The sequence below is a fragment of the Leptidea sinapis genome, chromosome 1 (genome assembly GCF_905404315.1).
Source record: "Leptidea sinapis chromosome 1, ilLepSina1.1, whole genome shotgun sequence".
In the NCBI taxonomy this organism is placed as follows: domain Eukaryota; kingdom Metazoa; phylum Arthropoda; class Insecta; order Lepidoptera; family Pieridae; genus Leptidea; species Leptidea sinapis.
Window position 1 is genome coordinate 31751638 of NC_066265.1, and position 15629 is coordinate 31767266.

The following is a 15629-nucleotide window of genomic DNA, read 5'->3' on the forward strand; positions in this document are numbered from 1 at the left end:
GCAAAAGACCTGAGACCTTCGTAAAAAATTTCGATACAATGTAATATCATACAATAAAACTTATTATTTAATAGCCTGAGGACGGTCGCCCTATTCCCAATCTGTGGTATCATTAAGAAAGTTATTAATGTTATAGTAACCTTTACCACACAAACGTTTCTTAACAACTCTTTTGAATTTCGTAGTACATTTTGTTTTGAACATTTTGACACCAGAGCTGAACAAGTATACCTACGGGATCGAATAGTTATGAGAGCGTATATATTATGCACTCAGTTTTTTTTTTAATGACAAATAACACGAATTATTACATATAAAACTTTACTATAACCCCACAAAAAATAGGGGCATAATATTTATTAACGAAAGTGACTCACCAGCGATTTATTAATAAAATTGTGAATTGAAAAAATTTGTCTACGATTTTCTATTTTCAAGTTACCCAAAAACCAGTTTTAATTTGTTAATTTAAAATAACCGTTTATTATATATATTATATAAACGTAATGAAATCTTTGAGGGGATGTTTTGGGGGAATCGAGTCGGTAAATTATAATTAAAAATTATAAAAAGTACTATTCTAAATATTCAGCAAAAAATTAAAAATTCTTTCTTCTCTAATGTATTTAAAAAGCCATTACTGATTCATTTTGTGCGATAATACCGAAAACCTTCGTGTGAAAGTCCTACTAGCATTTTGCTTTTTTTTTCTTTTTATGAATGACATGTTTTTATGCGCTTTCCATAAATTAGCACGGCTGGTGTAAATAGCCGGATGGCGTCCACCGTCACTCCAGCGAAGTAACTTTCCAAAGAGAGCGCTTTGTTTGACTAATAATCGGAATTTTACCGACTAACACCATTGTGTCCCGTCGTGTTTGAGAATTCTTTTGCGCGTAAATGTGTCTACGGTTATTTACGACCAGCTGTATGTACAGCACAATTACTTTGGACTATACCGCTTCACTTTGTAATTTGAAATGATTTGTAAATAGATGTACTTAAATGTAAATCATGATATAAAAGAGTGGCAATCAGTTTCTTGCTACTTCTTCTCATTAGCTCAACCCTTTACGAAGTAGCGGTAGATTCAATAAGAAAAATATTTTATCTTTTTTTTTGACATTCAAAAATGTCATTTCCGTGACCTCCGTGAATAAACTGATTTTGATTTGATTTGATTCACGTATCTTACCTGTTATAGCGATCTTGAATTCAATAGTTATTATTGACTTCATAATATAAATGTATGTATTAAAAACTAAAAAACACGCTTTTTATATAAAATCAAACTAAAAATAGAATATTTATTTTGAAATTCAAAATTAACATCAATACCTGCCTTATTACACGAAACGATAGAAGAAAATTATAAAAATTAACATAAATTTTATTTCGCGAATTGAAAAATGGAATAATTTTATCATATAATTTTGTCATCGGTCCTCGATAAATCTACGAAGTTTGTACGAAATCTGACCGTTTAAAGTGGGTCATAATCGCACTCAAATGAGTCGGTTATAAACAAACAAACAAACATACATACATACAGCTGAAGCTTATAAAAAGCATGTAAAAAAATATTTTATTATGCATAGGACATACAGATATGAATGACTTTCTTACTATTCACTTTTGCTGGTGTTGTAATAGAACGTGGGCGACGTTGGTCATCATCAGATATTAGACCCACGCACTGGTTTGTTTGACCTCTCTACAAAGCAAGTATTACCTAAGACCATATTTCAAAAGATTTAAAGTACTTTCGCTCTTTGTCAGCTCAACGGTGTCAAATGTGTACATACCTAATTTTATTTAACGAAAAAGTTGCTACTGTAATAGATTTAAATTGTTCTTACACGTGAAAAACACAATTTTTTTAATTGGTAGCTATTAGATTATTAGAAAACAAATCAGAAATGTGTAAAGATTCTTAGTCTTATGCACCACTGGACTGGCGGCTGTCAAAGTGCTTTTGTGCCTGTTTTATGTTCGCCATTTTGGCGCTATTGGCCATGTCGCGAGAGTCGGCGGTACTAAAACTAGTGACAGCAACCCCGGCTAAACAAAGTTCAATAAAAAAACTACTAGTGTATACAGTACTATTTACTAAAAAAAAAGTGAGCTTTATTATGTTGATTCTTGAAGTGCTCTGTGAACGGCTGGATCACTTGGCGTTGCGTAGACATCGCTTCATTGTGTGTCCTCTACCGCATTTATCATGGGGAGTGTTCCGAAGAGCTGTTTCACCTGATTCCTGCCGCCGAATTCCACCTTCGCGCGACACGCCACAAGTTAGGATATCATCCCCACCTCCTGGATGTATGGCGGTCCTCCACAGTGCGGTTTCCAAGGAGCTTTCTTCCACGTACTACAAAGCTGTGGAATAAACTTCCTTGTGCGGTGGACGCTCGTGAGTGGCGCTTCAAATAGGCACAAAAAATTTGCTGTCAAACATAAGGAACAGCCTGTCCAGTGGTATTTATACAGGTCAGTGGTCTTATGACATTTTCCTATTGTATTGATACTAAATTCTGACTTTCAATAAATAATAGCATATAAATCAACAAAAAAAATATGAGAATGAAAGATGAATTACCGTGACAACCATGCAGTGACTCTCCCGGATGGCGCCACAGCACCCGAAGAAGGCGATCACAAACATGATGGCGCCGATGATGATGAACACCCAGGGCGCCACGTTGAGTTGTCCCTCCAGCTCATCCTTGATCACCGCCCAGTTGAGTAGCACGGCCACGCCGATACCGATCACCGCCAACCCGAACAACTAAACAAACAAAAAAAAATCATATAAAAATGGATCTTAAGGCGACACTAAATGCCAGCGACCTTGAACGATATGAGTTCACGGCTGCCGGCCCGCCATCTATGTAACAAAGCCAATATTTTCAAAATTCTTGCGTGGAAAACAGTTTATATGCTTACAATCCTCGTTATTCACTACTAATCTGAATAAATGAACCTACACAAAAAAGTACAAGCTATAAGAATAACTTTTCTGAGAGAAGTACCAAAAAATGCGTCACGCCATGCCAAAAAACTTGTTTAACTTCAAAGAAATGTGGTAGTTCAAAAAGGCTCGGTAGTGTTAACTATAACCAACAGCAAGCATTAGCAACCTACAAATAAGACTTAAGGATATGTGTAACAGGATTAAGTAGTGTTCATAGCTCGAAATGCTATACTTTCACCACAAAACTTGTCTAAAAACACCATGTTTGCGTGTTTTCTGCTTACTCTTCGCCTTAAATCTGTAATTTTTTGTTAAACAACAGAATATCGTGCAGGTGGTCCACCTAATGTTCAGTAGTATAATCCCCGCGCGTTGGCATAGGGACGCAACCTTGTCATATTCGCATGCGAGACGTAAGCACGAAGTCGTCATTATGCAAACGTTACTAAACGTTAAACGGTAAGCGATTTTCGAAATCTGTCTGGACTTGACGTCACCAACATGCCGGCCTTTTTATCCCCTTAACGCCCCGAGATAATTTCTATTTTTGTGAGTAATAGTGACGAAACCAGCAAGACTTTCATCCGATGGTAAGTGATACGCCCTACTCAAAATTCTGAGCGAAGTCACAATTACGCTCGTCACTTAATTTCAGAGTCTTTCTAACCAAAACACAAAGCTCATACGTTACTTATTACGGCAGGAAAAGACGCTGTTGTGGTACCCAGTCAGTTGGCATCATGGTGGTAAGAGGAAGAAGCCCACTGGTAGAAATGGTCTGAGTTCTGAGTCTTGAGTTCTACAAAACTATATATCGTGTGATATGAACCTAATTCTATCGCACTATAATGACTAAGATAACATGTGCCTGGATCTAATGGAAGCTGGAATGTTCACGGCTATCACATTTGTGGACGCACGTGGCCGCAAAAGCTACAATTCACAATATATTTACATAATTAATAATATCATAGATTAATAGTGTCGATTTACCCAGACGGATATTTTGTATGACAATGATACAATCATTGAGAACCAGAGCAAATAACTTCATTTAAACATAATAAATTCTCTATGACGAGTATAAGACAATTACAGGTGAGTTCATTAGATAATTGTGATCAATATTATCATAAGTTTAATAAGAGTAAAAAAAATCACATCTAATAAAAGTCCAAAATCTTTGTCCAAAATGCCATTCTATATTTCTTTTTAGTTTTTCCAAGGCCTTTTAAATCCTCAATTTTACAAATGTCTAGCTAATTTAAGTTTCTATAAACGTCTGTTTTTAAGTGAAAACAATTGACAACCTACAAAGAAGCGTAACACTGTGGTTAATCTTCACTTTAGGTAAATCTTGTACTCATCATAAAAACAATATCAAGGTACTAAAGTCGGCATTGAAATAGTTTTTATATTGCTCTCCAGTGCCGACTATTTCATTTCAATGGAGTGTCAATTGACGGAGAATTTATGTTCATTATCATCTATCATTAACAGATGAACAAAAGAAATAGTTTTGTTTCAAGCTCCAAGACAAGACCAACTAATAACTGAGCTCCATTGATTTAATTTTCTTTAAATATAAGAGGGGCCGGGACTGCCGTGAAGCAGTAATGTGTAAACATTATTGTATTACATAAAATCTTATGTCTCAAAGTGACGAGCGCAATTATTGTAGTGCCGCTCAGAAATTTTGGGGTTTTTCAAGAATCATGAGCAGCACTGCATTGTAATGGGCAGGGCGTATTAATTACCATCAGCTAATATCCTGCTCGACTCGTCCCTATTTTCATCCGTAATACCAGAGGTCAAGAGACTCCTTGCCAGCCTTTAAGTTGGGAGTATGTTCTATGCTTGAAGGTCCCCAAGTAGTATCGGATTGATTCCACAAAATGACTGCGAAGCAAGAAGTTACTCACAAAACCTCGCGGTTGTAGAATGCTAGACGTCATCATGATGCGGGTGGCATTAGGCATTTTGACGTAATCCCCGGTGGTGGAGGTCAACTGATGGTATCAACCCGAACAACTTCTCTGTGCACTTAACACTTACACTTATACAACAGTGTACAAGTACACTGGGCTGGGGTCAGCTATTGCATTTTTCGCTTACGGTTATCGTGAAGAGTCCACTTTTCAACGCATATCACAATGCCTTCATTTCTGTATCGATTCAACAACAAATCGTGATGCACCCATTTTTCATATTTATTTATCTTATAAGAGTAAAATTATTCAAAACGTTCCGATAGATAGACAACGCTTCTGTGTCTTCTTCTGCCGCAAGAGAACTTGAGCTGCAATGATCACTCCCATGAAAAAAGAATCTGTTGTATTTTTGGGAAGAGAGAATTTCTAGTAGGCAATTAAATATGTGCGATGGCTAATGAATTGTGCGAAGATCGTGCATATATGACGTGGCCAGAACACATCGAGTGCGATTTCGACTTATATTACATAGGCTTTTTTTCTAATTTTGTTCAAGGTGTCAAGAAGTTATCCAGCCTAGCAAAACTCTCTAAGAAAAATTGTATGAAACCTGCAGTCATTGATTAAATGACAGATGACGGCTATAATCTTGTAAAAAACGGAGATAGCCGAAATCTCTGACCTCTACTATTTACCACTGGACTGGTGGCTGTCAAAGTGCTTTTGTGCCTGTTTGATATTCGCTATTTTGGCGCTTTTAGCCATATAGCGAGAGTGTGCGGTACTAAAACTAGTGATATTAACCTTACAACATCGATAGGAAAACTATTCACAAAAAAATCTGTACTTTATTCCGTTGATTCCTGAAGTATAAATAACACGAAAAACGACCGAAATTAATTCAAAATGCAATAATACTTCAGAGTACCATAGGTATATACGCTTCTCTCGCAGCCACTTGTAATATACGTCAAAATTAGTTCTCTGGATGCTCGCGAGTGGCGCTTCAAATAGGCACAAAAATTGCTGTCAAACATATGGAACAGCCTGTCCAGTGGTATTTATACAGCGCTTTTAAACTTAGCCGGATTATACTTCGTCGCCAATCGCCATACTGTAATTACTACTATTTCAAACTTTTGTCAAATCACAGCACGTTTCATACTACAGTCCCGTCTCTTATTACGTAGTATTTACATCCTCTTTGAAGTTATCATACAAATTTGACAACACTAGTATGTACATAAAATAGGTCGAAACTGTTCGTGTGCCGCCCAGTCTCAAGTGTTGCGGTGTATCCATGTGTTGTGTGTTGTATTACGTAACCGGCTACAGCCGGCTGGCCATCCAGGTCACTTTAAATAATCCTCGGCTTTATAGCTTTCACTTCGACGCATAATGAATATTGTGACGTATCGACGCGACGCTGCACGTGGGAAGCGAATCGACGAGAGTACTTAGTTATTTTGTGACTACCCGCACTTTGTTTTATTTATAATTGGATATTAAGACTGAACGGAAGTTGTGTAACATTTTTAATAACATTGAAGAATAACGTATTTTATATGTCTTCACGTAGATAGCGTACTATCATTTATTACTTTGCCACATTGGTTATTATATTCATTATAGTATAAACAAATATAAATGAAAATGGTTTTCTTGTGAAAGGCAGATATCTTTAATCAATCATCGATTGCTTTCTTGAATTATTGAAATTAAATAGATCGTTTACACGTCTAGATAGACTATGATAGCTGTGAAAACGTCGATAAAAATAGACTTTAGAACTAACCTCTATTTTGAGCAATTCACGCAAATACATATCGCGATGTAAGATGTAGCTTGTCACACACACTAAACTAATATTCCTGGCCTGTTTTTATCGGTTATCTAACAGCAAGAGACTCTTATCTTAGATCTACCCCTACTCTGTGCAAAAATTCATAATTTTCCGCAGACTATAATATATAGAAAAATCTGAATAGATTGAAGATATAAGATATCAATATATTGAAGTTATAACCAAGCTCAAATTGAATCTAATAGTAATATTATGATACTAAACATAATTGAACTGTGAGAGATACAAAGCTTATACGCACATATATATATAACAAACTACTAAAATATTTGTGTTTGGGAAATTGAACGACGTAATCTGTTTGAACTTAGACCTAAAAGACAGTTATCTTTAATTAAACATTAAGTACATGCGTATGCTAAGTGATAACAATAGCACAAATACAATAAATTGGGTTCAAAACATGTTTCATAAATTTTGCAAATACACTGGCCTTCAAAAGTAAGTATCACACTTTTAAAATTGGGATAACGTTTTAAGTTCACAAGATATACTTTCAAAATAAAAAGGACTCCAAAGAGAATTTAATTTTGTACATAAAAACTTTAACTTTTTTTTGTACATAAAAATAGTCGGTAACCTTCTTTTAAGAATTGGCTGAAAAAAAAACTTCAAAAACAAAACCATTCCTTTTTCAAAGTGGACGTTTCCGAATTACAATTTTACCATTCACATTTTTCTTTCTGTTTTAAATTTTTTTCAAGATCGACGGGTCTTGTTTTAAAAATTTATGCTTAAAAGGACATAATATTTATTTATCATGCCACTTTCAGTTGAAGAATGTGCTAGGATCATGGCTTTTCTGGAACTAGGCATCAGTATGTGTCGCACTGCAAGAATGGTGGGTGTGACGGTACGAACGGTCCAGAAGGTAAAGCGAAGGTACGAAGAGACTGGACACCATCTGATGCACCATGTAATGGCAGACCCAGGCGTACCAGTGCCCGAGAAGATCGTTATATTATTTCCACTGTGTTAAGAAATCGCCACCAAAATGCAGTTGAAGTCCAGCAACAGCTACTTCAGACCCGGAGGGACTACATTAGTGACAGTACAGTGAGAAGAAGACTTGCTGAAGCAAATTTGAAACCCCGAAGACCAGCGAGTGGCCCAAAACTCGAGAGACAGCATTGAGTAGCGAGACTGCGATACGCCCGTGAACACATGCAGTGGGATGAAGAAGAATGATCAAGAATTTTGTTTGCAGATGAGTCTCGATTCTCCCTTTACACTTCTGATGGAAGGCGAAGTGTTTACAGGCGACCTGGTGAGCGATACCTTCAAGCCTGCATCTCAGAAAGAGTCCAATACGGTGGAGGCAGTGTACATGTATGGGCTGGCATATCTTCAGAAGGTCGCACAGAGCTAGTAGCCATAGAAAATGGCACCCTCACTGGGCAAAGACATGCTCAAGAGATTCTCAATGAGTATGCAGGGCCGTATTTAGCAAGTATGGGTGATGGATCGATGCTGATGCATGATAATGCCCGGCCACACACGGCTCATATCGTACAAGAGTATATTCAGGAGGTCGGTATCAGCGTAATGGCTTGGCCATCAAGAAGTCCTGATCTCAACCCGATTGAACACGCCTGGGATGAGCTTGGGAGGCTAGTCAGAAATCGCAGACCACCACCTACTACCCTCAGGACACTAAAGCAGGCCCTGGTAGAAGAATGGGAGAATATTATACATATTATACATACAATAGAATACATCGGCTCCGAAACCTAGTATTCAGTATGCCAAACTGGCTCGAAGCTGTAATCAGAGCTCGAGGAGGCAATACCAGTTATTAAAAATTAAATAACATGTAATACATTTTAGTTGATTTTTTTTACACTAAACTAAAAATGTCTATTTTCATTGTTTTATCTTTTTTAAGTTAAAAATGTTACTAATGTATAATTTTAGTTTCTAAGAATTAAAGCCTATAAAATTTGCAACAAAACGTTTTTAATCTTATATCTCTACCTTCTATAGTTAAGAAAAAAAATTAATTTGAAAAGTGTGATACTTACTTTTGCAAGCCAGTGTAACTACGGTAACATCAGTGAGAAAATGTTAAGATATTTTATTATTTGTTACAATATTTATTATTAAATAATACACTTGTGGTAAGCCTCACCACAAGCGATGGCAGTTCAAGAGTAGACCGATAAATAAGATTTTTCCCACCTAAATATAATAATCTTCTTAAGAATAGCATTATGGTACTTATTGTAAAAGAATGGAGTGATAATATTTAATTATTTGAAGTTTTTTGATGAGCCGAGCAGGATCTTCAGCTGGTGGTAATTGATACGCCCTGCCTATTTTAATGCTATGCCGCTCAGGATTCGTGAAAAACCCAATAATTCTGAGCGGCACTACAATTACCTTGAGACATAAGATGTTAAGTCTAATTTGCTCTCAGTAATTTCACTAGTTACGGCGCCCTTCAGACCGAAACACAGTAATGCTTACACAGTACTGCTTTTCACAGCAGAAATAGGCGCCGTTGTGGTACCCATTATCTAGCCGGTATCCTGTGCAAAGGAGCCTCCCTCTGATAGGTTCACCCAAATCAACATCAACATCACAACGACCATTTTCACTCCAGATTAGTTGTACGTTGCAGAAAGTCATGCAACTCAAGGTTATACAGGACCACTACAGATACAATAATAATCTTTATTGATATTATATGAATAACAAATGTTTGTGTATAAAAAACAATGACTAATCACACGAGAGCGCTCAACGTTTAAGTCTAAAAATAATATCAGAGTGTTTGCTAAATCGACGAAAACTAAAATAGTAGCTGTCGAACCGTATGGCGCGCTTTGTAGACAACTGACCGGCTTCAAAACAAAACCTGATTATTATAAAGTATGGAATAATAGATTTCCAAGGCATTATAGAGGCGGTCGGATATTTGTAAAGTATTCATGTATTCCTAATACGATTATTAGTACAAATTTAAAACACAGTTTTAGTAAATACTTTTAAATATATTATTGGGATTCGTCTTCGACGGATACTGAGTTAGTAATAACTAGATTACATACATGTCTCTGAAATAATAAAAATAACAATATTGACACAAATTATCTTGTCCCACACTAGGCCTACCCTGTACTTTGGGTTCAATAAGATAACGATATATTTAATACAATATATTATGTACTTACTTTTAATTTTATGTAGTCATAGTATTGTAAATATGTATAGTTATAAGATTTGTTTTGTTTGAATAATAAATATACTTACTTAAACATACTGTATATAAAAGGAACAAACATCTATATTCATCATATAAATATTTGTACCTACCCGGATTCAAAACCGGGACCTCTAGCGCAGTAGGCAGGGCAAGTAATAATAAGGACAAACAAGTTCATCCCAAATCAGTATAATATTAATACTAACAGGGCATAACAGGTATAACGGCAGACAATAAAAGGATTTAAAAAAAATAAACTTAATAAAATAATAATATCAGAAAAGCAGGAAAGTTGCAGCACCCACTGGAGAGATTCACTCAAGTAATATGAGAAACAAAAGAGATCTGTCAATATCGTAGTGAAACTGGCCTTTTCAAGTAATGTGATAGCAGTAATATTTAATACTACATACATACAATCACGATTGTGTCTGGGAGACAGAATGGTTTACCATACTCATTAACGTGGGTAACACTGAAAATGTTTAGAACTGGCCAGTTAGAAACATTACGAATGTAAACTTTTTTGAATTTCAACTTTATAACTCTTTGGTAACCTAATGTAGTATATTCACATTATTCACATTAGACATTCATTTGTCATTTGTTTTTGTGAATTGGCGGCAAATCTAAAACTCTTGTTACACGTGAAAATGAACCTAACGCGAGAAAATTTTCGGTCAATGATTTATTATGACTTTCGTTGTGGGCTTACTCAACAACAAAGCTATGATAGGCTACGATTAGCATTTCTTAATGAAGTCCCATCTCGTGCCACTATTTACAATTGGTTTAACGAGTTTAAACGTGGACGTAGCAATCTCAATGATGATCCGCGTGAGGGACGTCCTTTAACAGCGACTACTGAAGATAACATCAGTAATGTGCGACGCATGATAGAGGAAGATAAGAGAGTGACCTATCAGCAGATACAGGCAAGCCTAGGCATTGGGTATGAGTCAAGTTCAAAAAATGGATTCCCCATATTTTAAGCGACAACCAGAAACACCTTCGCATCGACTGGTGTCGCCAAATTTTAGATAAGTTCAACGGCAGTGACTCAAATGCTGTATTTGACATCGTCACAGGTGATGAAAGCTGGATATATTGCTTCGAACCCGAAACCAAAAGACAATCAGCTCAGTGAGTGTTTCCTTTCGAGGATCGGCCAACTAAGGTAAAGAAAGGAAGAAGTCAAGGAAAAAAGATGATTGCTTCATTCTTTGGTCGGAAAGGTTTTTACATTTCGCGACAGTTGTGCTAGAACATGGAAGGACAGTTACTTCAGTCTGGTATGTCAATCGCTGTTTGCCTGTTGTCTTGGAAAAAATTCCAAGCAAGATGCCAATATACAACAAGATATTAATCTGCATTCAAAATCCTGAACTGTAGAACCACCGCATAATAGCGAAGCTTGATTGAGATTTACTTTACGTTTCTTTCATATTTAAATTTAAAAAAAAATCTCTGATCTGATGTCAATGTAGGCCTTACCGTTCTCAAACACTTCTTTCCGAATCTGCTCAATTTTGGACAGTCAATAAACTATCAAACATTCCCTCTACATGACCAAACCATCCAATCACTACATTTTGCCCCTCAACATAGTAGTATCATTGTAGTAGCATTGGCTGGAGCCTTTCTCATATTTAAGATATACAAATTAATATTTCTGTGGTGCTCACGCGGGCGACATGAATGACCGAGTAAAAATCGTAGGTTAAAAACTCAAATTCAGGATTCTGAAGGTTAAAAACTCTAGTTTTTCCCCCTTGTAGGAGGAAAAGGAAGTAAGAAAATATTGTATTATTGTGTGTGACTCTGTTTTAATTTTTCCGCTTATTGCTGTAACGCCTCGATCCTTAAACAGCTAAAAATAGGGAGCAGTCCACGTCTATCCACTACATGTCTGCAGCGGATCATGAGATACTTTGGCCACATTGCACGACGCGGTGCTGGGAAAATTGAGGGGAAGAGACCAAGAGGCCGGAGCCCACGACGCTGGTCTGATCAAATATCCGAGCAGACTAACCAACCCATCAGCATCGCACTCCACCATGCGACAGACCGAAACAGATCCATCCTCCAGGAAAGCTGTAGACGAACTTAAGCGGAGTCACGATCCTCAGCAATGAGGGAACGACTGTGAAGAAGATAGCTGTAATTGTATACTTGGCTTCTGTTTGCGACCTGTATGATTAATCATCATAGATTAATCTACCTGTTTCAATTAATCGAGCACTTAGAAAAACAATATCAAAGACAGTTAATGATCTTATTTGAAAAAAATTTGATTTAGGTTTAAAAACCAACGAGAAAACAGTCGAAAACGATTATATATAAGAATTGTTAAACTAATAAATAAACTCGCAAACCTACATAAAATGAATGTGATGTCTGGATTAGGAAAGCTAGCTATATACTGTATGAAATGAATAGTAATTTTCAAAATGCTTTCTAAAGTTTAAATTTAATCTTGTCTGCTGTCTAGACGTCTGGGTTTAGAATACAGATTACGTCTATTTATTATAACTAACAGCGATCCGACTTATATACTTAAGCGATTTAACACATGAGTAGTAATAGCATGGTACTTATAGAACAACTAAGTTGTTTTATTTTGTTATTTATTATGTCTGATTAATTCAGGTAATGTACATTTTGTGCGACTGTGAAATATTAATTTTTGAAGGTATTGAAAGAAATTGTAGCCAGAACTTATAATGTATATATACAATACATATATAAAATGTCTAAAGTAGATCTCTCTTTTTTGTGAAAATAAGGGATGAGACGAGCAGGACGTTCAGCTGATGGTAATTGAAACGCCCTACACATTACAACGTAGTGCCGCTCAGGATTCTTGAAATACCCAAAAATTCTGAGCGTCAGTACAATTGCGCTTGTCAACCTTGAGACTTGAGATGTTAAGTCTCATATGTCCAGTAATTTCACTAGCTACGTCGCCCTTCAGACCGAAACACAGTAATGTTTACACATTAATGCTTCACGGCAGAAATAGGCGCCGTTGTGGTACCCATAATCTAGCCGGCATCCTGTGCAAAGTAGCATCCCACTTGTAATGCAAGCCTTTTTTGTATGTCTGGCCACGAATCTCCGAATTTATGCACTGTTTCGAAGGAAAATTTAGTCAGAGACTAAATTTCCTAAAGTCTAAAGCTGATCATAATTTTTAATTGAAAGAGTTCAGTTCTGAGCTAGACAAGAGCTAGTCTAGCTCAGGTCAGCTACGACAGTTTCTTGAAAAACTTTGGCTGACGTGTTAACTCCTTTTTGACAAAAATGTAGGAAGCTGGTTAGTTTGAAAACACTTGATGATTTTTGGAGCGTCTGCTTTGGGTCTGACGTCACAAAAAGTGATTATAATGGCGACCTAACCCAATGCCAACGCGCGATCATAACGCCAGTTGGACCGTCTGCTTTTTCGTCCTCTTACTCCTTTAAATAAACAATATTTAATAAATGTAAATAATAAACTACGACTATCGTACATAGTTTAATGTACATTGCGTGTTTAAAAGTATTATAGTTTGTTTAAAAGGTCAAGCTAGACGCAATCAATTACGTTTTATTAGCGGTAATTGTGCGAGTTAACGAATGTGGTATGATTCTGGCGTGTCAATATGACTCTAAATTTATCTAGATAGATGTGCTTATTTCTGGTGAATTGAGTTGATTTAAAACTGACATTGCTAAATAATACTATTTCTTTACTGTAAAAATATTGGTAGCGTACCTATTGTTAAAAAATATTTCGAATACCTACTCGAAGAAACACCCGAAAATTAAACACTCTCAAAGATACTAATAAGAATTCCGAGAGTCGTTGTTCTGGAAATAATAAATAAAATATTTTTTATTAAATTTGTTTATTATTATGTTGATAATGAATTTGTTTCACAGCAGAACTGGAAATATGTCCCTACTAAACAAACAATCGACATAAAAATAATTATGGGTCCCAAAACGAAATAAAAACTATCCTACTCTCAAGTTGGACTAAACTGCACTCCATGGAATAATCCCCTTTAAAATCCGTTCATTAGTTTAGGGCTTCAATGGAAACAAACATCAGGACACTGGATTTATATAATATATTAAGATTTACTTTTTAACTACCTCAGTAAGTCCAACGTTGGCGTTATCATCACCTTACATAGACCAAAGGTGTTAATTCAATACAGTGGCAGTGAGTTTCAGGCATTTCATTAAAGCTCAATTTTCACTCAAGTTCTTCAAATTATTTTACATCTATGTTCTCAAAGATATTTTACCGATCTGTTGGCGAAAGATGTTTTAGAACAATTATGACGTAGTTTTTTTGTGTTATTAACAGAAATACATACTATACATAACTATAATATGTACACAAAAGTACAAAATTTTCCATTTCATTTGTAAAGAAAGTATGCGGGCTTTATATAAGAGAAACAATAGAAGTTTTAATAGTTAAGATGAAAATGAATAAGTAAAGCATAAATTAAAACTGTTACTGATTAGGAAAATACAATGATTGCAACATACTGAGGTTATTAATGGTCACGACGTCGAGATAAACTCTTTCGAGGCTAAAGGCGGGGATACACATGCCAGTAAATCGGGAAACTAGCTGGCATGAAAGTTAATGGCATTTACGAGTAACTAGCACAACTGGCATGCAAGTTGTGCCTTGCATGCCAGTAATACCATTGCATATACACAGGACAGTTCGTGAGAGAACTCGTACCTATATGCGCGCTAAAAAGGGTTAACAATCAAAGTGAATTAAACAAAATCAACAAGTCAGCTACTGACATGCCCGTATCTGTCGCGTCTGATCACACGTGCCAGTTTGGCAAACCCCTAGTCCCCTACCTCAGCATGCAAGTAAATCAAATGTTTTGCTAGCTACATGTGTGCCAGTTACAGGCATGCTAGAGAGGAGAGAAATACACATTACAATAGCTGGCACGTGCCAGGAGCTGATATGCTAGTGTGCAAGCTACGCGCATGTGTATCCCCAGCTTAATGCTCTGAAGAAATTGTCACTAGCGCATAGACTACGGACCTATCCAAGCGTTTAAAACGACATCAAAATGGGGCACGACCATTAACCAACAAAATACTAAGAACAAGATCCCTTTTGTAAGTTTTGTAGAAGAAACTAATGACATTAAGTAATGGTAATACTACACCTAAGTCTGATGACGTTGCAGACAAAAATACCACAAAGCCACAAAGATACAAAGAACATTGAGTATTTCTTATAAGACTTAGCAAACATCGCCCGAGACATTATATGGAACAGTTTGCATAGCGCGATACGGCGATAAGTCTGCCTGCTGAGTAATTATATCCACATCAAGGTATTCACTGTTCATTCGATTCGGCCAATTGGTTTATATTTAGGAGCTGCGAGTCGAGCAAATGGACAAAAAGGTCACGTTGTACGCTGATTAACATTGCGACCTCGACAATTTGTTACTTATAAGTGGTCACTAGTAGGATTAAATATACAAGCGGGATTCAAACCCGCGCTATCCTAGCGCTCGTATCAACTAAGCCAACCATCCCGATGACGCAACATCTCAACTCAATTTCCTAATATTTAAATATTGGGTTCAGCAGGTAATCAACTGTAAATTATGCTAAGAT

The 15629-nt window shown here is 36.4% G+C and overlaps 1 protein-coding gene across 2 annotated transcripts in view; it reads right to left on the reverse strand.

Annotated features, from left to right (window-relative positions):
* Positions 1-15629, reverse strand: part of LOC126965835 (CD63 antigen-like) — a 44229-nt gene that overhangs the window by 7179 nt on the left and 21421 nt on the right. For both annotated transcript variants that reach the window (XM_050809708.1, XM_050809630.1), the window contains exon 2: positions 2600-2788. In XM_050809708.1, coding sequence (XP_050665665.1) covers positions 2600-2788 — 189 coding nt within the window. The remainder of the gene's footprint in view (positions 1-2599; positions 2789-15629) is intronic.